The sequence below is a fragment of the Dreissena polymorpha genome, chromosome 1 (genome assembly GCF_020536995.1).
Source record: "Dreissena polymorpha isolate Duluth1 chromosome 1, UMN_Dpol_1.0, whole genome shotgun sequence".
Classification (NCBI taxonomy): Eukaryota; Metazoa; Mollusca; class Bivalvia; order Myida; family Dreissenidae; genus Dreissena; species Dreissena polymorpha.
In genome coordinates, this window is record NC_068355.1 from 200,788,584 (window position 1) to 200,813,808 (window position 25,225).

General features: G+C 35.8%; 2 protein-coding genes across 2 annotated transcripts in view; both read right to left on the reverse strand.

Moving 5' to 3' along the window:
• Positions 1-1,046, reverse strand: part of LOC127865801 (zinc finger protein 836-like) — a 48,309-nt gene extending 47,263 nt beyond the window's left edge. The window contains exon 1 of the mRNA XM_052405818.1: positions 1,013-1,046. Coding sequence (XP_052261778.1) covers positions 1,013-1,046 — 34 coding nt within the window. The remainder of the gene's footprint in view (positions 1-1,012) is intronic.
• Positions 1,047-15,334: 14,288 nt separating this feature from the next.
• The window catches only part of LOC127865810 (zinc finger protein 226-like), a 67,069-nt gene continuing 57,178 nt past the window's right edge, over positions 15,335-25,225 (reverse strand). The window contains exons 7-12 of the mRNA XM_052405830.1: positions 23,966-24,146; positions 23,098-23,116; positions 22,679-22,787; positions 19,636-19,823; positions 18,989-19,058; positions 15,335-16,205 (exon numbers count right to left, since the gene is read on the reverse strand). Coding sequence (XP_052261790.1) covers positions 16,027-16,205; positions 18,989-19,058; positions 19,636-19,823; positions 22,679-22,787; positions 23,098-23,116; positions 23,966-24,146 — 746 coding nt within the window. The 3' untranslated portion in view covers positions 15,335-16,026. The remainder of the gene's footprint in view (positions 16,206-18,988; positions 19,059-19,635; positions 19,824-22,678; positions 22,788-23,097; positions 23,117-23,965; positions 24,147-25,225) is intronic.

Genomic DNA, 25,225 nt, shown 5'->3' on the forward strand with positions numbered 1-25,225 from the left:
ATCTAAATTGGCTTGTTTTTATTTTTATTTTGTTATATCGGAAAAAAATGAAATTTAAAAGTAAAAAATACCCTACACATTCTACAGAGAACAATACTTCACAACACCATTAAACTATAGTGTAAACAAGGCAAATGTTGACGCTGCAAAATGCGCGACTGATAAAAGGCGATCATAAAAGCTCACCATGAGCACATTGTGCTCAGGTGAGCTAAAAAGGCAATATAATACTTGTCATAATACAGATAAATACAATTTATTCAACACAAATAAATGACGATAGTTTTATCAAATTGCAATAAAGATACATGCTTCAAATCAACAAAAATGCACCAAAATTATAGTTATTATTTCTTATTAGTAAGTTTACATGCACCTAAAAGCATTAACATTCTATGAATATATTACAAAAAGACATTGTGCAGTTTGGTTTCATTCTTAAATTGCACAAACATCCGTATTTGTTAATTAATCAAAAGACATGCCAGTGTCATATGCATTTGTAAATCTTCCGTTCACACTGTTCACACTGTATGAACTTCTACAAAGTTCAAATGAGTCGCGTTCTGGGAATACTGGGCTTATTGCATGTGCATAAAGTGTCATCCCACAATAGCCAGTGCAGTCTGCACAGGCTTATCAGGGACAACACTTTCCACTTTTGTATAATTTTAGTTTACAAGTTTTTTCTAATAGAAAAAATCCAAATAAGGCGGAAAGTGTCATCCCTGATTAGCTTGTACAATCTTCACAGGCTAATCTGGGACGACACTTCACACGAATGCACTAAGCTCCATTTTCCCAAAACAAGGCTCAACAGCCATAACTGTCCCATTTTTCAAGTTTTACATTATGTAAAGTACCAAGGGTGAGGTTTACTTTTTATCACATTCCTGAACCAACCTCACATGTATGCATTTATGTCCAAGTGCTTGATCAAACATTAAACTGCATCACTGTGACTAGGCATGGTTACAGTGGGTGTTCCTGTTCAGTATTTAAAACAATGTACCTTCCACGACCCAGTTGTTAAAAAATATCACCATGGTTTAAAGATACCATTATTAATTTGAAAGCATGAATTGGTTTAAGAATTCTCTGTCAATTTGCCAGTAATCAGCACAAATCATTATCAATCTGCTCTGATTTATGGTAACAAAAGAGATATCTTTCCGATCGCGATAGTTTAATGTAAATGATTCTTTGAAGTTTTACTGACTGGGTCATGGGGTATCAAAATCAATGCCGTTGTCATAACATTCAGATTACACCTATTTGTTTTATCTTGATTGCACAAAAAGCTTAAGGTTTATTGTAATGCTCTCGAGTCCGTTTTTTGAGTAGAATCAGCACTTAGTGTCTTTGTGGAAGATCTAAAAAATTCTCCCACAGTGGAACAGTTGAACCACTATTCAAACTGTAACAGTTCAGGTTTGTGCAGCAGGGCATGCGCCTTCATGTGTCCTTTCTGAGTGAACCTGCGCCCGCAAACCGGGCACTGGTACGGGCGCTCGCCTGTGTGCGTCCTCAGATGTCGGTTCAGGTGCCAAGCGCTGGCTCGCGGGAACAACTTGCCACAGAAGGGGCACGCGCCTGGAAGATTAGGACATAGTATTGTTAATAAAGAGCCTACCGCTGAAACTAAGTTAGTGATGGAAATTAGTTGCAAAAAAACATGTAATTTAGAAATAGTGTGAAAATTTCAAATTTTCTTTTTAAAACGTTTTCAGAAAATGTAGCTGCTTACAGATTTAAGTAGCTGCTTACTTATTTAAGTAGCCACGTAGATTTAAGTAGCTAGTATGAGATTTAAGAAGACAATTTGAGATTTAAGTTGAGAATTTCAGATTAAAGAAGCCACAATAGGGATTTTAGTAGCCATGATTGAGTCATTAATGAGGCCTCTACTATAGAGTCGTAACTAGGGTTTCTAAGATTTGATCAGGTGACTTATTGTTTGGATGCATGCGACGCAGATTCAAACTGTGCGTACATTTTGTCCAAATGAAAATTCTGACCAAGTCTACAAAAATTGGATTAAAAATATGGCCTCTAGATTGATAACGGTCTAAAAGTTGATGACATAAACTGCAAACTGGACAAATCGCAACGCCGTACATAGGGTAATCACCATAGCTCACCTTGAACCGATGGTGCTCAGGTGTACTTAAATAACATATGCTGTTGGTGTTCATATTATCATAATTTCAATTAAGATGAACAACAAACTCCAATTCGTTCTAAAAAGAGAGTGGAATTTCACTAGAAGATATATTTAATGAAATAAATGATTACACAATATATGACAAAACATACAAATATTCCGATACTGAGTGCAATTAGGTATTAAAAAAGCTTTATTTGGATGCTAATACAGTCAGGTTCCTCCCATTTTAAACTATTTAAATAAGAATATACTAATACAAATGATTACATTTTGAATACTCAAAAGAATAATACCGTTGTGATGATACAATCAAATATTCTTTTAACGCATGCATTTACAATGTTAACAACCTCAAAATGTCCTTAATGACCCATCAAAACCAAGGGAAGGTAACCAAAGCATAAAACTTCATCTTTTACAGTCGAACATTTGTCACAGAAAACAAACAGAATTTGTTATTCACCATGCAAGTCAAGAAAACAAATATCTGAAAACATTTGAGATGCGTTCTAGGAAAATTGGGCTTAATGCATGTGCATAAAGGTGTCATTCCAGACTTGTTCTTTAAAGGAATTCTCTTATAAACGAACATCCAGTTTAGACGTAAAGTGTGGTCCCAGATTAGCCTTTGCAGACTTCACGCTTTCAACATATGCATTAAGCCCAGTTTTCCCAGGGTCATTTAAACAAACCTGTTCATGTCTATGAATGAACACAGCAACTAAAGATTAACTGAACTGCCATATTTGTTTTAACAAAAACTAAAGTATAACCCACTATAACTTCAGTAAGATTGTCTGTTTTCATTCTATCACTAACAATAACGTCCATGAATCCCTGCAATTTGAACCCTAACTAAAAGTCCACTTTCATATTCTAACATGCCATAACTCTAGTTAAATCCATACAGTTTCAGTAAATATCAATATTCTTATGTACCATAACTTAAATGATGACTACTTGTGTTGACAATCGGCATTCATACTATATTGTAGAATTCATTTTATGAAAACCCTTTAACAATTTTCAGTTAACAACTCTGGCTTCAAACCATGTCAGCATTCTTGTTCACAATCACCAGATGTGACCTCACAAACCTGGGCCCGTACTCCTCAACATATTCTTAGACTTCAGTCTAAGAATAAAGAATATTCTTTAACTTGGATATTCAAGAGCTGCTTTATTTCTGAGTCAAACTTGGCATTAATCACCTCTATCAACATCATTCTTCATGAAGAATGCTTTGTTTATGGCAAAATCACCAGTGGTAGACTGTAAACACTCAAACACTGAGCATATTTTTCTCGTTCTAAGTCTATTCTAATGTCTAAGAATCAGTTGGTGAATACAGGCCCGAACTATCATTTTCTCATCAACTGCAGAGATCACGACATCTAATTCAATCCACATTGACATTCTTGTGTACCACCACCATGTGTGACCTCATGCTGCCTTTCTGGTTGAACCTCTTCTGACACACGGCACACTTGTACGGTTTCTCTCCTGTGTGGACCCGTAGGTGCATCTCGAGTGCTGACCGTGACTGCAGACATTTCCCGCAGAAGGAACACACGTGTTTTCCTGTAAACAACATCATACAGACAGATGTTTCATAAACTTCTTCAACAGTTGGCCTAGTATAAAAAACATACATCAATATTCTGACTCGACTTTAAATTTTGTTTGATGAGTTTGAACATGATTCTCAATTTGGTGTTCACAAAAGCCTTTTTGAGTGTTGAGCCCCATTCAACTGTAAGTTTGAGGAGGAATATTTGCAGATTGTTAAAACTGATATTTGAGATCGTGTGTAAGCTTGCAAACTTTTAAAAATTCTCTGCTGATTGGAAACTCACATCTCATCGTCTGAGATAGGCACAAAAATAGAGCATTTTCATGATACTCTGCAATTGACTTTCACACATTAAACAATTGGGCCAAAAAACAGGACCAGACAATCTGTCCCATATTCAAAGGTGTAAATATTTTGTTTACAAGAAGTAAGGCACTTGGTGAAGGGAGTTGAAAAGGGACTGTAAGTCAATTATGAACAATCATTTTAGAATCCTCCTGAAAGTGAATTGTTCACCTATATTTTAGCCATTATGAGTTGCAAGATCTGGTCAGAGGAGACCACGATGCAATGGAAGCTCTACATCAGTCTGGGGGACCAGCAGCACACGGCTACCGTGCGCAGGGAGCCTGCGTTTCCATGCGCAGGGGGCGGTGTGTAAATCAAGAGAACAAGCGATTAACAATAAGAAGTTCAACAAATGTACTTAAGTAAAATAGCTTGATCCAAAATTCCAAAATGTTCAGTTGTTAGCATACTATGCCATTAAATGTTTAGAGCACGGGACAGAATAATGGACCTATTCTGTAGCATCATCACAGTACTTACTTGCCTTGCCTAATGACTGGGTCACATTTCAGTGTTTATAGAAGAACAATAGATAGAACTTCTTGTTAACGATAAACAGTACAAAACAACAACAACAACAAACTGAACAATATATTATCTTAGCTTAATAACTCTAACTGGTTACCCAATTATTCCATGGATATACATGTACCATTTCTGCTTATAAATGCTTTTTTTCTAATAAGAAGTGTATTATAATTTGTGATCCTATATCTTTATAGATAGTACTGGATCATACTGGGAACAGATCATACAATACAACATGGCTTTTCAAACTGGATTTCAGAAAATATTGTTTACAAAAGTCAACAAAACACAGAAAATAAAAATAAAGATACTTTTCAGGCAACATATGCATGCCATATGACAGGATCATTTAGATAACTTAGGATGGAGTGATGACTCATTCAGCATGACAAATGTTAAATTTCCTTAAACTTTATAACTAAGGCTTTTTTTTTAAAGTTTAATTCCAATTAAACTGCTGCATAATCTGGTTCATAAAAAACAACAAATTGTTCTATATTTTCTCATATTTGTGATAAGAATAAAAAAAACTTTTACATATGGCCCATGCTCTGTGAAAAGGGGTTTTAATTCATGTAAGTAAAGTGTCGTCCCAGATTAGTCTGTGCAGTCTGCACAGGCTTATCAGGGATGACACTTTCCGCTTTAATATTTTCTGTTTAAAGAAAGCCTGTTCTTAGTAAAAATCCAGTTTAGAAGGAAAGTGTCGTCCCTTAATTACCCTGTGCTGAAAGTGTCGTCCCTAATTACCCTGTGCTGACTGCATAGGAAAGTGTCGTCCCTAATTACCCTGTGCTGACTGCATAGGAAAGTGTCGTCCCTAATTACACTGTGCTGAAAGTGTCGTCCCTAATTACCCTGTGCTGACTGCATAGGAAAGTGTCGTCCCTAATTACCCTGTGCTGAAAGTGTCGTCCCTAATTACCCTGTGCTGAAAGTGTCGTCCCTAATTACCCTGTGCTGAAAGTGTCGTCCCTAATTACCCTGTGCTGAAAGTGTCGTCCCTAATTACCCTGTGCTGACTGCATAGGAAAGTGTCGTCCCTAATTACCCTGTGCTGACTGCATAGGAAAGTGTCGTCCCTAATTACACTGTGCTGAAAGTGTCGTCCCTAATTACCCTGTGCTGACTGCATAGGAAAGTGTCGTCCCTAATTACACTGTGCTGAAAGTGTCGTCCCTAATTACCCTGTGCTGAAAGTGTCGTCCCTAATTACCCTGTGCTGAAAGTGTCGTCCCTAATTACCCTGTGCTGAAAGTGTCGTCCCTAATTACCCTGTGCTGAAAGTGTCGTCCCTAATTACCCTGTGCTGAAAGTGTCGTCCCTAATTACCCTGTGCTGAAAGTGTCGTCCCTAATTACCCTGTGCTGACTGCATAGGAAAGTGTCGTCCCTAATTACCCTGTGCTGAAAGTGTCGTCCCTAATTACCCTGTGCTGAAAGTGTCGTCCCTAATTACCCTGTGCTGAAAGTGTCGTCCCTAATTACCCTGTGCTGAAAGTGTCGTCCCTAATTACCCTGTGCTGAAAGTGTCGTCCCTAATTACCCTGTGCTGAAAGTGTCGTCCCTAATTACCCTGTGTAAGGAAAGTGTCGTCCCTAATTACCCTGTGCTGACTGCATAGGCTAATCTTGGGATGACACTTTACACAGATGTTTTAAACCCCCTTTTCACAGAGAACGGCTCATAATATATTCAAGACATAAGTGTATACATTTTAGATTTACAGGAAGTAAAGTACTGTATGAAGAGAGTCAACTTCACATCAGTAATGAACAATTGTTTCAGCATCTTATTGTAATGTGAATTGTTTCAACTATTTGTAATCATTTGTGCAAAACTCTGGGAAAAATGGTCACATTGCACTTGCATAATGTTAAGATTAGCCTGCATAGTTACATGTAAATCAGGGACAACACTTCATTTTAAGGAAACCTCTTCTAAACAAGAATCCAGCATAGACAGAAAGTGTTGTCCCTGATTAGCCTGTTCAGACTGCACAAGCTCATCTGGGTTGACACTTTACGCACATGCATTCAACCCAGTTTTCCTAGATAATGGGTAAAATAAACTTTGAACGCAACACACAAACACGCTCAGTCATATCAGTGCCAAACATTGTAATACTATAGGTCCACTTCACTTGTCCTTGAAAAAAGGTACAAAGCATGACATCGCAGTAGAGCAGGACCATCGCAATAACACAGGTCCACATCAATAGTCCTGGAAGGACCTACAAAGCGTCACATCTCTATAAAGCAGGACCATTACAATAAAGCAGGTCAACATCACTTGTCCTGAAATGACGTTCAAAGCGTCACATCTCTGTAGTGAAGGACCATGTGACTCTTGAGGCTGGTGGTCTGATTGAAGCTCCGCCCACAGACCTCACACGTAAAGGGACGTGCGCCCGTGTGTATGCGCAAGTGTCGGCGCAGGTTGGAGCTGTTGTGGAAGCGCTTGTCACACAGCTGGCACTGTAGCCTGTCACCTGCGAGCAGCCTGTCACCTGAAAACACAGGCCAGATGGCATTAGGACTCGCAGACAGACATTCAATATGCCTTGCACAAATTACATGGTCTCCAACATGTAGAATTTCAATAGAACATGACAACTTGCATGTATTGACATATGAGCCTTGCTCGGGAAAATCAAAGCTTGATGCATGTGCATAAAGCAGTGTTTTTTTTTAGTTTTGGGGGAAAGGGGTCGGATCCCCTGATGGGGGGAAAATTCGCACGTAAAATGAGAAAAAGGGGAAATGTCAATGCTTAGCAAGTAGTACAAAATCAAGTTTTAACACTATAATTCATCATACATAAAGAGAAAACATTATTCCAACTCTTTTTTCATCAACATGTTACTTCATGTTCAAAGATCAACATTTCTTGGCTTTACTGTGTATTATTTAAATAAGGTATTTATGAAAATTGAATTACACTTCCAAGAGGAGAATTTTTAAAATATTTGGGGGAAAAATATATACTCTAAAGATGGGGGAATGGGGCCGAATAACGCCGAATAACGCCGAATATTTCATTAAAAAAAAACACTGTAAAGTGTCGTCCCAGATTTGCATTTGAAGTGTACAGAGGCTAATCCCATTTGTTGTCCCTTAGAGAGTTCAATATAATCAAAGATCTTTCTTACTAGATTCAAATTTTAAAGGTTTCATTTCCACCCCTTAGATACTGATGAGCAGCAAACAGCATAAAACCTGAACAGACTGTGAGTTACTCGCAGGCTATTATGGTTTTATGCTGTTTGCACATAACCATTTTCACTTTGCTTCTGAGTGGGAAAGGTTTAAGTGACATTTGCCGTGCTGATGATTGGAACAAATGATGTCAATTTTTTCAAAGTTCATATGGAAGTACTCAAAGACAGTATAGAAGTTTTATTTAATACAATTGAAACATGACAAAATTGCAACAAATCCAGGATGGTTTACTTTCTTCAACCTGCACTGCTTAAAATGTACAGGAATGTTTGAAAGGAATTTAGAATCCACAAAACAAAAATGATTTACAATGTCAGATTTGGTAAGGATAATACTTTCAAGAGACAATATAAAATAGTCTTTAACCAGCAACGTTAAAAAAATATCACACATTTCTTCTGAAGTTTTATAACATTGAACTCTGAAACTGGTGAACTTAATTACAAATAGCTTTATCCAAACAAACTTAAATAATAACAAATAACCTTATCCAAACAAACTTAATAACAAATAGTCTTATCCAATCCAACAAACTATTACTGAGCTTAATAATAAATAGCATATTATTAACAAACAAACAAGTATTTATAATCTGATTACACAATATACATGTAGTAAACAAACTGATCTGTGAGGTCTTCAAAAGAGCAGGAGCTCTGTGTGCTGAAGTTTATGCACTTTAAGTGTTCCCTGCTGGTTGAAACGTTTGTGGCACACTGGACATTCATAAGGTTTCTCTCCCGTGTGGACTCTCAAATGTCTTACTAGGTTGTACTTGTTGTAAAAAGCCTTGCCGCATATGTTGCAAACACTCTCGAGACCTGAAACATTCAGATAAATGGAGAAATTGAAAACTAAGCTTTCTCACTGTTCAGCTTTAGCACGAGACAAATGTAGTTTTGGTTAAAATATACCATATGGGTTTTGGATGTCTGTAATTCCTTAAGCATTTAGATAGCTGAAATTATCCATTCAACAACTTGAAGCTGAAAAATGAAGGGGTCACTCAGAGCTATGTATTCATCTACATGACAGTTTTGAACAAAACATGTCAATACATGAACTTGACATGAAAAAGAGAACAATTAGAACAAGAATGTATAGAAAACAAAAGGACTTAAGAGTATCAAGAAAGACAGCATTTGGCTATTTGCATTAGTGGCAGTAAATAAAAAATGAAGGTTATCAACTGTAGTCATTATTTACAATTTAATATTATTTATTTCAAAATTCTTAAAAAAAAACACACAAGATAGGTGTCCCCTACTGGGCCGCTTTGAAGCTATATATTTGACCTTTGACCTTGAAGGATGACCTTGACCTTTCACCACTCACTATGTGCAGCTCCATGAGATACACATGCATGCCATTTATGAAATTGCTATCTTCAATAAAGTTATGGCAAAATGTTAAAGTTGGAGCAAACAAACAAACAAACAAACAAACAAACAAACAAACAAACAACCAACCAACCAACCAACCAACCAACAGACAGAACAAAAACAATAAGTCCCCCACTATAGTGGTGGGGGACAGGTTTTATTTTGTATATATTGTTTTTTTGTGTAATATCATGTGAATTATACATATAATGCAATAATATTAAACATATTATTCATATATTAATGCAATTATAAAGGTTATCATATTTGATTTTATAACATGACCTACGCTCCAGGAGTGAAATAACGCAATACTCAATTTTGTTTATTACACGGGTGTTATTACACTAGTTATATAACTATGAAATAAAGTCTTTCTTTTTTTTTAACGAAATGATGTCATTATTCCAGCTAATTTCTTCAGTTAAACTCTTTTACAATGCAAATAAACGGTGAATAAAGAGCATAAAATAAAAAGAAAATTTGTTGGTCATGTTATAAATACAATTTTAGATTTGTGGTCATTTTGTATTTAATTTATTAAACTCGTCATCTAAATGAAGATAAAAACTCGGCAAGCCTCGTTTTTATCTTTATTTAGATGACTTAATAAATAAATTAAATACAAAACGACCACTCATGCAAGATCTTATATGTACAAGCTTATGGTAGAAAGGTATAATTAATATCTCATAATTCATTGTTGATGAGCATTACCAATAATGTATGCTTTGTATTTATATTTTCATACATTTTTATTAACAATAACATAGATTTAATTAAATGCAAAAACTTGACCATCAAGGTCAAGGTAACACATAAAATATTATAAGAGATATTTTACTTAATATGTTTGGCATGAGTGTTGTACCCAAGAGTTAAATTTATAAAACTTTAACAAAAATGTCAAAATTAAAAAGGGCATAACTTTACTAAACAAAATGTGAGCAGCCTAATAATACAGGCATCTTGTAAAAAGTGTTCAAAGTCTCAAAAATTCCAAGTCTGAGTTAAATATCTTTGATAGTCTTAAAAATATAGAAATTTAACTAAATATTTTAAGTTAAAAAGGGACAAAATTATAAACAAACTGTTGACAGAGTTATTAAGCTTGATCTACACATAAGTCTTGTCACCATAAGGAAGTAGTCCAAGTCTGAATTGATTATCTTTGAAAGTATTCAAATTATTGAACGTAACTGAAGATTTAACCCAAATTTCTGAGTTAAATAGGGGCATAACTCTAATAATAATGCTGATAGAGTTATGCAGCTTGACCTACACATGTGCAATGTTGCCGGTAAAAAAATATTTCAAGTTTGAGTTTAATATCTTTGATTGTGTTAAAGTTTTAGAAATTAAACAACATATTCTAAGTTAAAAAGGGGCATAACTTTAAAAATATTGTTGACAGAATTATCCAGCTACACCTAAACAAGTGTCTTGTCCCCATAAGGAAGTAGTCCAAGTCTGAATTGATTATCTTTGTTAGTATTCAAATTACTAACTTAATAAAAAATTTAACCGAAAACTATAAGTTAAAAAGTGGCATAACTCTAAAAATAATGCTGACAGAGTTATGCACCTTGACCTACACAATTGTCTTGTTGCCCTAAAGAAGTATTCCAAGTTTGAGTTAAATATCTTTGATAGTGTTAAAATTTTAGAAATTTAACAACATATTCCAAGTTAAAAATGGGCATAACTTTAAAAATATTGTTGACAGAGTTAGACCTAAACAAGTGTCATGTCCCCATATGGAAGTAGTCTAAGAGACTACACATGCCTAAAAATACGTATCTAAGGGGTAAAGGGTTAATTCATAGGACAGGTCTTGCAGGCATTAACATGCCATGGTGATCATTTGTAGTTTCTTATTTAAAATTTTTACCACTTAGATACCAGTACATATTTTCACGCATTTGTAGTCCCTTTGAAAGTTATATTTAATTTAAGACCTTTCTTACCAGATTTAGGTTTTAAAGGCTTCATCTCCAAACCTAAGATACTGACGAGCAGCAAACAGCATAAAACCTGAACAGTCTGCAAGTTACTCGCAGGCTGTTCTGGTTTTATGCTGGTTGCACATAGCCACTTTGCTTCTGAGTGGGAAAGGTTTAAAGGCCTGATTGCCGTTAAACCTTCAGCAAACATTTCAAAAGTGCTGCATAAATTATGATATTACAGTCGAGACCAGTTATATATTGTCCATATTTAACATTTAAACTCTATGACCTTGACATTTCATTTTGGGACACAGCTGTAACTGTGGCATGCTGTTCCCACATGGTGATAATTTCTGCAAAGTTATTTATCAATTGTTTGATAAACTATTGAGTAACAGTCCGGACAAGCTATGTGATGTATATAATTGACCTCTTAATGTGACCTTGACCTTAAGATTATGGATACATGTAATGCACACATGGTGATTATTTGAGATAAATTATTTTAAAATAGGCACTAAATGATTAAGTTACAATCTGAACAAGATCAGGCAGACAGACATATGCAGTGACGTGAGCATGAACAAACAACAAACTGCCTGTGTAACAACATTATCGAGCTGCCTGCAAGTTGAGTTAGCAAGCATTTCATATCACTATAAAAAATCTTGAGAGCAAAATGATGCCACACGCCTTCAGAAGTTTATCAGCTCTCTATGCTGAAACATATGAAATTGGAGTGTTTCCTTCCGAGTAAATCGTTTGTGACACACTGGACACTCAAAAGGTCTATCTCCCTGGTGAACTCGCAGGTGCCGAGCTATGTTTGACTTGTTAAATGCCTTGCCACATATCTTGCAAAAACTCTTGAGACCTGAAACATAAAGATAAATGGAGAAACTGAAAACTATGCTTTTTCACTTTTGCGCTTGAGCTTGAAATCAATGGAGTTTTGGTGACAATATAAACCAATGAACTTTATACTACTATTTCGCAAGAGTTTTGCATGTATGTAATGCCTTCAGCATTTAGATAACTGATTTTATCCATTCAACAACTTAAAGCTGAAAAATAAAGGGGTCAATCAGAGCTATATGTATATCTTGACGTTTTTCAACAAAACATGTCAATACATAAACATGCCATGAAAAAAGGGAACAATGAGAACAATAATGTGTAGCAAACACTTAGAAAGAATCACATTCTTTCAAATAATAAAGGAAGACACAATTATGTCTAAGTAATTGATGTATTCTGCAGGCCATTAAGCAAAGTTTCTAAGCCAAATTGGCTTGTATTTAATGCAAACATTTTCGGTTAGCTTGATCGTTCATACAGTCAAGCAGGGTGGTTTTTCTACAAAAATATATTTTGTTCATAACAGGTATGAATATTTTGTATCAGTTTAATCATAACTGTGTATATTCTTCATTAATGCCATTAAAATCAAGTCTAAATGTATGCTTCAATGGAAAGTACAATAGCATCCCACGGGATATGAATTAAACAAGATGATTTTTTTTATATTCTTTATTTTGAAACATGCTAGTTATATTGTGAAACCATAACTTTAATCCATCAACACAATTTTGTTCTTGCCTTGCACCATTACTTCTAACAAGAGCACCGCATAACAGGTGCCACGCTCAGCTGCGAAAGATTGTCAGAATAATATTTTTATTATTTTTTTTGGTCACAGTGACCTTGACCTTTGGCCTTGTGACCCAAAATGGGTGTGGCGTGTATAACTCATCAAGGTGCATCTAGTGACCCAAAATGGGTGTGGCGTGTAGAACTCATCAAGGTGCATCTACATATAAAGTTTCAAAGTTGTAGGTGGAAGCACTTTGATTTTAGAGCCAATGTAAAGGTTTTAGCACGACGCCTACGGCGGACTGCGTACGACAAGACTATGACAATAACTTGGGTTTTCTCCGAAAACAGCTTCGCTAAAAATTAAGATCAAAAGTATCACATATCCACATGCAAATGAAATTGCATAGAAAACTCACAGGTTTTTCAAAAGTTAAACATATTTGTGTGGTGATTCTGGTCAAATTCCAACCAAACAAAAACTAGATGCCAGTTGGCAAGTCAAGATGATCATCAAGAATACTGAACTATTAAACCCGTTCCCTCTCAGAAGCAAAGTGAAAATGGTTATATGCAAACAGCATAAAACCAGAACAACCTGCGAGTAACTCTCCCTTTACCACTTAGATACTTATTTTCACGCATTTGCAGTCCCTTTGAAAGATATATTTAATCTAAGACCTTACTAGATTCAAGTATTTCGCAGGCTGTTCTGGTTTTATGCTGGTTGCAAAAGCCATTTTCACTTTGCTTCTTATGGGGGAAAGGGTTAAAGGCTTGATTGCCGTTAGACTGGCAACAGGTCAAAAGCATTTCAAAAAAGCTGCATAAATGACGATGTTACATGAGAGACCAGTTCTATATTGTCCATATTTAACCTTTAAACTCTATGACCTTGACATTTCATTTCCAGACACAGCTGTACCTATGGCATGCCGTTCCCACATGGGGATAATTTCTGCCAAGTTATTTATCAATTGTTTGATAAACGATTGAGTAACAGTCCGGACAAGCTATGTGATGTATATAATTGACCTCTTAATTCGACCTTGACCTTAAGATTATGGATACATGTAATGCACACATGGTGATCATTTGAGATAAGTAATTTTAAAATTGACACTTAATAATAAAGTTACAGTCTGGACAAGATCGGACAGACAGACACATGCGGTGATGTGAGCATGAATATGAAACAAACTGCCCGTGTTACAACATTATCGAGCTGCCTGCAAGTGGAGTTGGCAAGCATTTCATATCACCATAAAATTCTTGAGTGCAAAATGATGTCACACGCGTTCAGAAGTTCAACAGTTCTCTGTGCTGAAGCATATGCGCTTTGAGTGTTTCCTTCCGAGTAAATCGTTTGTGACACACTGGACACTCAAAAGGCTTATCTCCCTGGTGAACTCGAAGGTGCCTTGCTATGTTGGACTTGGTAAACGCCTTGCCACATATCTTGCAAAAACTCTTGTGACCTGAAACATAAAGATCACATACACTAGATATATCACTGACAGTGCTTAAAACCCCCGCAAATCCATCATTGCACGTAATAAAAAAAAAACCTACATAAATCTTTGACAAAGATGAGCCATGAAATCAATAAAGCATTTTGAATTTTGATCTGAAAGTATGACCTTCAAAATCCTCTTAACATCTAACATCCTCCTCATCTTTCATAATTTGCAAAATATGAACACATAAAAATTAAGCTCAAGAATTAGAAAAGACAAAAAACTCAAGTGAAGCAAGAGTTATGGCTCTTGTGCTGCATGCTTCCTCTAAAAAAGTATCTACCATTGAAGTTTCTAATAAATTACTCTTATACATGTAGTCGTCATTCATATGTGCCCTGAATAAATGAGAGCTGCCATAAGACAGCACGCTCTTCCAATTTAATAAATGGGGCATAACTCTGCTTAATTAGAGGTCAAATTTATGGGCCTTGGTCTATGAGCTTGTTTTATGATCCCCAGAAACATGTTTTAAGTTTCAATTGAATATCTATAATACCAACAGAAATATGTACTAATTTCATGCAAACCTTAACCTAAATTCATCTTGCATGCAAATTGTGAATGTACATAAAGACCCTAAACATACCTTTTAAGTGTTATTAAAATTACAGGAACAGACATAGAGATATTTGGTAGGGCATGAAAAGGGTAAACCGATTTTTTTTAAACATCAAAGGGGTATTATTTTGTTAAATTGCAGGTAAAAGTCCCGGATTTTTAATAAATGACATCACACAATGACCCCAAATAAACTTGTTAAGTTTTAACTAAATACCTGTAGAAGTATCAGTAATATGGAGATGCTGCATGTTAAACTTCACCTAAACATTTCGCAGACGCAAACGCAGATATTTGTGTAATTAGCCTTGAATATTTTGTGACTAGTCAAGCTAAAAACCCAATCCCCTGACGGCTGGCTGGGCAAACAGTCTGATCCATGTATATCACACTTAACGGCTGGCTGGGCAAACAGTCTGATCCATATATATCACACTTAACAACTTAACTACATGGGGGACATGCAATAAATCATTTTGATGGTAAACAAAAGGAAATGCAAATTCTTTCGCTTTTATTTTGTTCTCGAAACAATATAAAACAATAATAAACGATACCGAATACATACAAATCTTTACCTAAAACACTTGTTTTCATATACACACACAATATACACGCATAAGGAAACATTTATATACACATAGCTTTGTGACAATTAGAGGTTTTCTAGGTCGGTGATGTTAATTTGCTATGTGTGATCCATTATTTTCCTTAAATAGAACCAACTAGTCAAATGGAAAGCCAATAATTTTTTACAGGGTCTCCTTCTACGATCTTGGCTCAATTTGATGCCATCTTTTCCTTTTCTAGAACCTAAGATGGACAGTCTCCTATAACCACATTTCAAGAATGTAACATTGGAGCTGTCCTTTCCTTCCACTAAAATATAAGATTGATAACCATGGGACAGCCTTTCCTTCACTTGAACCTTCCATGGAAGCCTTCCCTTCACTTGAACCTAGTGTTATCCCATATAAGGCTGTGCTGTCAGCACAGGCTTCTCAAAGACAACACTTTTAGCTTTTATGGAATTTCTCGTTTAAAGAAGGTCTCTTCTAAATGAAAATCAAGTTTAGGTGGAAAGTTTCGTCCTTGATTAGCCCGTGCACACTGCATAATGAACACGCATTAAGCCCAGTTTTTCCAAAACAAGGCTCACTATATTTCAGCCAGTTTTGTGTTTTTCCTTCTCTATAACCTGCCACTCATATGGACAACCATGTGAGATTTCAGGGTTGCTTTTTGTGTGAATCGCTTGTGACACAGCTGACATTCAAATGGTTTGTCTCCCGTGTGGATGGTCATGTGACGTGACAGGTTGAACTTGCTGTGGAATGAACGGAGGCAGACTGGACATGTGGTCTCCCACTCTGAAACAGTGGAATGAAATAACATCTGTTAATATACAGGTATCAAACAGCGGAATGAAATAACATCTGTTAATATACAGGTATCAAACAGCGGAATGAAAAAACATCTGTTAATATACAGGTATCAAACAGTGCAATGAAATAACATCTGTTAATATACAGGTATCAAACAGTGGAATGAAATAACATCTGTTAATATACAGGTATCAAACAGCGGAATGAAATAACATCTGTTAATATACAGGTATCAAACAGCGGAATGAAATAACATCTGTTAATATACAGGTATCAAACAGTGGAATGAAATAACATCTGTTAATATACAGGTATCAAACAGCGGAATGATATAACATCTGTTAATATACAGGTATCAAACAGCGGAATGAAATAACATCTGTTAATATACAGGTATCAAACAGTGGAATGAAATAACATCTGTTAATATACAGGTATCAAACAGCGGAATGAAATAACATCTGTTAATATACAGGTATCAAACAGCGGAATGAAATAACATCTGTTAATATACAGGTATCAAACAGCGGAATGAAATAACAACTGCTAAGTTCAGGTATAAAACAGTGGAATGAAATAACAACTGCTAGGCCCAGATATAAAACAGTGGAATGAAAAAACAACTCTTAAGATACAGGTATCAGAAAATAGCATGATATCAGGTAAAACTAAATACAAGTAGCATATCAGGTACAAGGAAATTGCATGATATAAGAAACCAATAAATAGCATATCAGGTATCAGAAAATAGCCTGATATCATACATCATTAAATAGCATATCAGGTACAAGGAAAAAGCATGATGAAATATACCAAGAGATAGCATGATATCAGGTATGAGGAAATAGCTTGATTCAGACTAAGTTATTTGCATTATTTATATTAAACATACAATACTCATTTTTGCTTTATCAAAATATGCAGCTCAAAACAAATACAACATAATCACATAGATAATATAATAAAACCGGTATTGATTTATGTCTGTAAGATTTGTTCAATGTTGTGTCATATTTAAAGACAGCAAATTGTTTAAACAAACGATGAATACAGTAAATAATATTCAAAATGTCCATGGTAAACAACATGAACATGATTTTCTTTTACTGTTGTTATTAACTTTTGCAGAGTAAGTGACAAGGTAATGCTAGCTGACTTGTTCATGTTTACTGTACATTTATATGATCCATATTCAGTGATGTAACTTTTATTAAATAACTGTAAAGATGCCATCTAGAATAACTCAACACAAGGTCATAATTGAAACAATGAAGAAAGTTTCAAGAAAAAGTATAACAGATAACTGTTTATTCGTGCATAGAATATCATTATAAAACTGACCAAAGTATCATAATTTATAAGTCACTACCTTTTTTCTTCCCTCAATATATATCTTCTTTAAAATTACAATAAAACAAGCAAATTCGTTGAGTTGATATCCCCCGACTACATGCTTCTGGACACAAGAGTATTATATTTGACACTCAAACAAGCATTTATTCAAGATACAAAGGGCCATAACTCCGTTATTAACAGATGGTGTACAATGCCATTTGGCATGCATTATCCTCTTATCCATATATATACTCATACGAAGTTTCAATGAAATACGCCAAAGCACTTCCAAGATATGGCTCCGGACACAAAAGTGACAGACGGACGGACAGCCGGACGGACAGCGCCAAAACAATATCCCTCCGCCTCTGGCGCGGGATATATACTCATACCAAGTTTCAATGAAATCCGCCAAAGCACTTCCAAGATATGGCTCCGGACACAAAAGTGCCTATAGTAAAAAGCAGTTTTTCAAGATACAAAGGGCCATAAATCTGTTGTTAACAGATTGTTTACAATGCCATTTGGCGTGCATCATCCTCTTATGCATAAATATATACTCATACCAAGTTTCAATGAAATCTGCCAAAGCACTTCCAAGATATGGCTCCGGACACAAAAGTGCCTATAGTAAAAAGTATTTTTTCAAGATACAAAGGGCCATAACTCTGTTTTTAACAGATGGTGTACAATGCCATTTGGCGTGCATCATCCTCTTATGCATATATATACTTGTACCAAGTTTCAATGAAATCCGCCAAAGCACTTCCAAGATATGGCTCCGGACACAAAAGTGCCTATAGTAAAAAGCATTTTTTCAAGATACAAAGGGCCATAACTCTGTTTTTAACAGATGGTGTACAATGCCATTTGGCGTGCATCATCCTCTTATGCATATATATACTCATACGAAGTTTCAATGAAATCTGCCAAAGCACTTCCAAGATATGGCTCCGGACACAAAAGTGCCGTATGGACGGATAGACGGACGGCCGGACCGACGGACAACGCCGAAACAATATCCCTCCGCCTCTGGCGGGGGATAATAACATCTCATTACAGATCCATTGCAGTTTATGCATTGCGATCAAGCAAGTACATTCATACAAACAAAAGATGGCCTTTCCAATACAAAACTGAGAGAAGCCATCCCAGCAGAAAATTATCATGCAAACTGAAATACTATCTTAGAATTGGCCACTGAAAGTGTGGGCAATGACAACAATGAATTTCCAAGGTTAGAAATCAATAAATGTCTAGGGTGTGAAATCAATAAATGTCTGGGGTGAAAAATACAATAATTTCTGTGGGTGAGAAATCAATAAATGTATAGGGCATAAAACAAAGTTCTAGAGTGTTTAGTTTTAGCCGTTTACTTAAGCTCAATTGTATGGAAAGCCTTAAGCTTATTGAGACACTCTTGAGCCAGATACCAGGGAAGAACCAGTACCTGGTGTCGCTAGAGGAAATCTTGAGAACACTCTCCCCTGACCTGATCTCTGGCTGACACCAGTTCCACTAAACTACTGCAACCTCCATGGTATGAAAACAAATTAAGTTTCAGGTTATGAAATCCATTCAATTTCGGGAATATGAAGTGTAAAATTGGTGTCTGGCTTATAAAAACATTGACTGTCCAAGGTGTGGAAACAATCAAACAACTGATAGATTTATCAGATGAACCTGTCATAAACCAGTCACAAAAGCACAGATTTCGACAGAACACTACTTTATGAGCATCCATCTGGGAAACAACTGGTCTTAATGCCTGTGCATAGTGTTGTCCCAGATCAGCATGTGTAGTGAGCAGGGGCCAATCAGGGACACTTTCGGCAGTTATATGGTATTTTTTGTTTTTATTCAAAGTAGTCTTTTCTTACTAAAAATCAATTTAGGTTGGAAAGTGTTGTCCCAGCTTAGCCTGTGCAGACAGCACAGTCTAATCTGGGAAGACGCTTCATGCACTTGCATCTAACATTGTTTTACCAGAGCAAGGCTCAAAGGAATGTTTCAGACGTAACAGCAAATTTAAAAAAATAAATAAGCGGAATCATTGCCCAAATCTATTTGTAACACCTCAGACCGGTAGATCTTTCATGTGGACTAGCCTGTGCACCTGCAGGTTGCCCTTCTGCGCAAATCCGTGGCCACAGATCTCACACTTGTACGGTTTCTCTCCCGTGTGTGTGCGCCGGTGCCGCGCGAGCCAAGCCGGGGCGTTGAACACCTTTGGGCAGAACTCACACGTGTAGAGGTGCAGCTGACGCCCTAAAATGAGAAAGGGTGCAAACAATCATGAGTGTAACAGTTTTCATAAGCGAAATAATGGCCTAGTATTACAAACATACTTGAGTCAATATTCCCAACTCAAATTTGAGTTGTTCTCAATTTTTGAGCTGAGTAAGATCATCAAGCTTAATTTGGTGTTCACACAAGTTATTTTGTGTTCACACAAGTTATTTTGTGTTCACACAAGTTATTTGATGTTCACACAAGTTATTTGGTGTTCACACAAGTTATTTGGTGTTCACACAAGTTATTTGGTGTTCGCACAAGTTATTTGGTGTTCACACAAGTTATTGGGTGTTCACACAAGTTATTGGGTGTTCACACAAGTTATATTTGAGTTTTGAGTCAAACTCAACCCTGAGTTTTAGGAGGAAAATGTGCATAGTCTTATAGGTGAGATTTTAGATTGCTGGTGTACTGACAGACATAGTCTTATAGGTGAGATTTAAGATTGCTGGTGCACTGACAGACATAGTCTTATAGGTGAGATTTAAGATTGCTGGTGCACTGACAGACATGCACAGTCTTATAGGTGAGATTTAAGATTGCTGGTGCACTGACAGGCATGCACAGTCTTATAGGTGAGATTTAAGATTGCTGGTGCACTGACAGACATGCACAGTCTTATAGGTGAGATTTAAGATTGCTGGTGCACTGACAGACACAGTCTTATAGGTGAGATTTAAGATTGCTGGTGCACTGACAGCATAGTCTTATAGCTGAGATTTAAGATTGCTAGTGCACTGACAGACATGCTTGATACTCTGAGTGGAAACTCAAATCTCATCTACTAAGATGAGCTCAAAAATTGAAAATGTTCATGATACTGGTTAAAGTTGTAAATACCCATAGATGGCAAGTAATAACAAACTCATGAATTAGAAACATTCTTCCCCTTCTCTGTGGGAAACGTTTGAACAATAAATGAGTGATATTATTTCTAAAAAACACATTAGTGAAGTCAGCAACAAATATTCAAATAAGCAATAAAGTGAAATTGTCTATAAGACTATGAGTGGGAAATGTTCTAACAAGCAATGATTTTTGAACATTCAAACAACCCATGAAAAAAAACAACAAAAATACATGAATAATATTAATTATTAGCATCAACAAATACACAATTCCCAGCTGCCAGTCTGGCTACAGTTTGCAATATGAAATGTACCTGTAAAGAAATATTCAATAGAAAAATACAATTGACAACTTCAATCTTAGTTCACTATAAGAATATACATGACATTGTATCTTTGATATCCATCATGAGCAAACATGTTTATTGGCCTTGATCATAGAGTTATGACATATAAACTAGGCCTTGATCATAGAGTTATGACATATAAACTAGACCTTGATCATAGAGTTATGACATATAAACTAGACCTTGATCATAGAGTTATGACATATAAACTAGACCTTGATCATAGAGTTATGACCTATAAACTAGGCCTTGATCATAGAGTTATGACATATAAACTAGACCTTGATCATAGAGTTATGACATATAAACTAGACCTTGATCATAGACTTATGACATATAAACTAGACCTTGATCATAGAGTTATGACATATAAACTAGGCACCAGCATAATGCAACTGAGTAATTCCATGATTTTTCTTTGTAAGTTTTAACTAAGTGCCATTCAATTTAACTGCTTTTGTTCAAAAAATGTATTCAGTCTTTAAGTACTTATAAGTTATAGCTTGGTGGTTTTCATATTATATCATACATCAAAACTTCACCACTCTCTTATTTTTGCAACATTTGCTTTAACAATATAACAAAATAGTTTTTCAAATGCACTGACACAAAGCCTTATATCTAAATGTTTGACTTAGCTGCTTTTGCTACCATGTTTCTTTACAACTGTTACATCCATTAAATGAATCACAATCAGCCTATCTCTGGGAAAACAGGGGCCGTATTCCAGTAGCTTCTTAAGTTAAAAAATAACTTAAATGAAATATTGCGCAATCATTTTTCTTATCTCCGCCATTTTTTCTTAAAACATTAGATTTCACTTAAGTTAAATTCTGGTAGATTCATAAACTTAATAAATTTCTTTACTCTGTGTATTTTTTCTCATATATTTAAAATTAAGTTAACTTCCTTTAACTCTTAAAGGAATTTCTTAAAGAGATATACTAAGCGTCTCTTGTTTTGTTTTTTACATTTCAAATTTAACTTATGAAATTTATTTAAGAAATTTCTTAACTTAAGTGAAAACTTAAGAAGCTACTGGAATACGGCCCCAGGGCTCATGGCATGTCCTTAATTGAAAGTGTTGACCAAGATTAGGCTGAGCAGTCAGCATCACTTATCAGGGACAACACTATCCACCTAGACAAGATTTTCAATTAGAGAAGACTTCATTTAAACTAAAAAAAATCCATAAATTCCCAAAGTGTCAATATGTCTGATTAGCCTGTGCAGACTGAACTATCTGGGACGACACTTTACGCACATGCATTAAGCCACGTTTCCCAAGAACAATGCTCAATCATAATAATCCAAATATTTGCTTCAAGCGTCATTGAAATCCACAGATTCCTTCATGTGGACTGCTTTGGATACCATGTTTCTTCACAAACGTATCCTTTAAATAAATTATAATAATCAAACTGTTCCTTCAAGTGACATTCAAATCCACAGATTCCTTCATGTGGACTGCTTTTGATACAATGTTTCTTCAAAACGTATCCTTAAATAAATCCTAATCCTCGACGTTTTCCTTCAAGCGACATTCAAATCCACAGATTCCTTCATGTGAACTATGAGCACATGTCTGGTCATGCTTCCCTTCAGTGAGAAGGTTCTCCCACAGATTTCACACTTGAATGGCCTCTCTCCTGTGTGGGTTCTCCGGTGTCGCTCCAACCAGACAGGGACCCGGAAATGCTTCCCGCAAAACTCACAGCCGTATGTCCTTCCCTTGCCTTCACCTTAAATGTACAAACACACGTACGTCTTAGGAGTGGCTTCAAGATTATTCATTTGTCCTGCCCACCTAGACGAGTAACTGTAATACTGAATAGTGATGAAAAAGAACATGGTTTGTATTTACAAGCCAAGCATATTAATGCTTTTATTGCCCTCTAAACATCCAGACAATTTAAACAATTAATGTTCTGAATGTGAACGCAATAAAAGTATGGCGGGTAAAAACAATTCAAGTTCTGTGGTGTTTTGTTTTATCCTTGCTATTTTTGCTGAATGGTATGAATTTCCTTGACCTCTAAGTGTGATCCTGACCTTTGAGGTAGAGAGATAGCTATTACAAGTGGCATGAGGTAGAGAGATAGCTATTACAAGTGGCATGAGGTAGAGAGATAGCTATTACAAGTGACATGTGGTAGCGAGATAGCTATTACAAGTGACACCGCATATTGTGCATGCACAAACACAAACATTTCACAATTGTGGCATTCTTTAGTATAACTGTTATAATGCATAAAACAGTAGTGAAGGGCAGCTGAAGAATAAACATTAAAACATAAAATTAATTGATTCCAGTAAAAAGGGCCAATTTTCTATAGCCTCAACAACTTACAAACAAAAGATTAAACCGGCATTATTCTAGACTAGAAATACTGACTAGTACAAAGGTACAACAAGCAAGGTTGACAGATTTTATGTGCAAATGGTTTATTCAATGAAATTATACCTGTTGATGTGGTATGCCTTATAGAGCTTACTACAGTCGGGATCACCCAATACTATCCTCAATTCTGCGCAATCCAAATCTTGCAATCAACCAAGTCTAAACTGTAACACTCGATATTCAGGCATCCCTTATCAGCAATTGCAATTGAAGCACAATCCTTCATTTTCATGCAACCATTTTGAAACTTTGTCACTTTTAACTCCTGCAAATTTTCCGCCTTACATCATGTTGATGCAAATGAAAGCAGAAATTCTAATCAGTAATATTTTTTATACAATACAAATAAACTATGCAACATTTAATGAGAGTTTTTCTAGTATGGACAAACAAACAACCTAGTATGCTTCTGATTTTGTAATCCCGAAAATTTCCTCTCGAGTCTCACTCATGAAATTGTCAAGCACAAGGGTCAGGTAACAACTGGTTTCCCTGCCTTTTAGATAGCAAGAAGCTTACAGGAGTTTGTCCCGCTTCATATGAACAATACTGTGGCTCTTCAACGATCCTTTCTCTGCGAAGCCACGCCCACAAATGTCACACCTGAACGGTTTCTCTCCAGTGTGGGTCCTACGATGCCTGATCAGCAAGGATGGAGTACGAAAACGTTTCCCACAGAATTCACAAGCATGAATAAGGTCTGCAAGAAACAAAATAAAACATGTGTTAAAAATGTGACACATACATAAAAGGTGCCATCTGTGGAAACCAGGATTAACATGTGCGTAAAGTGTCATCCCACAGGCTAATCAGGGACAACACTTTCAGGATAAACTTGATTTTTTTAAATGACAGACTTCCTGTAAACGAAAAATACTATAAAAGCGGAAAGTGTGGTCCCTGATTAGCCTGTGCAGACTTCACACAGATGCATTAAGCCCTGTTTTCCCAGAGTGAGGCTCACATATATTCTTGCTATCGACATCTTCCTTAGAAAAACAATCCATGCACTGAATGTGCTTCATCAGCATTTTTTATTCTGTAATGAAAATACTCTCATCATTTTAAAGTCAACGCTGCATCAACAATACATTTACCCAAGAATGAAAAAAGAGATTTTGCAAAATGCATAAAGTGAACACTGCAAGAATATAAATGTTGAAACCATTTATTTTGTCAAATTATTTAACATTTGCTGTTGTGATTAAAGTCATGTATTCATGCAAGCATATATTTACATAATAATTATGTAACTTGTTACTGAATGTTAAAAGCAAAATTAACCAAATTAACATGATCCAATACAAAAAATAGCAGTTCCCTAGAGTTAATTTGGACTCAGTAGGAACATGATCTCTATAAGATTAATCAACCCATCGTAAGTACTTTTTTGTAAAGGCAAGACACAGGTTTAAGTTTCAAATTATTTCTGTAACAATGGCAAACACAATTTTGAAAAGGACTGCAATACTACACATATAAACCATATAGCCCTACATCCACATACAAAGTTCCATCAATCCAGCTTAAGCAATGTCTGCGTTGTCACAGGATACACATCATGGTTTTCTCTTATTTCTGTGACCATAAGAATAACAAATTTCTTCTAATAAAAACAACAGAAACTAGAGCTTTGTCACAGACGTGACGTATACCCCAACATGCCGCATTGACACAGACTATTTTGCATGCTGTCTTCACAAAACAAGAGAAGCTAAGTTATGGCGATTTTAAAGAATTATTATGCCATTATCATTTATGGCCATTTTTAACCTTTGA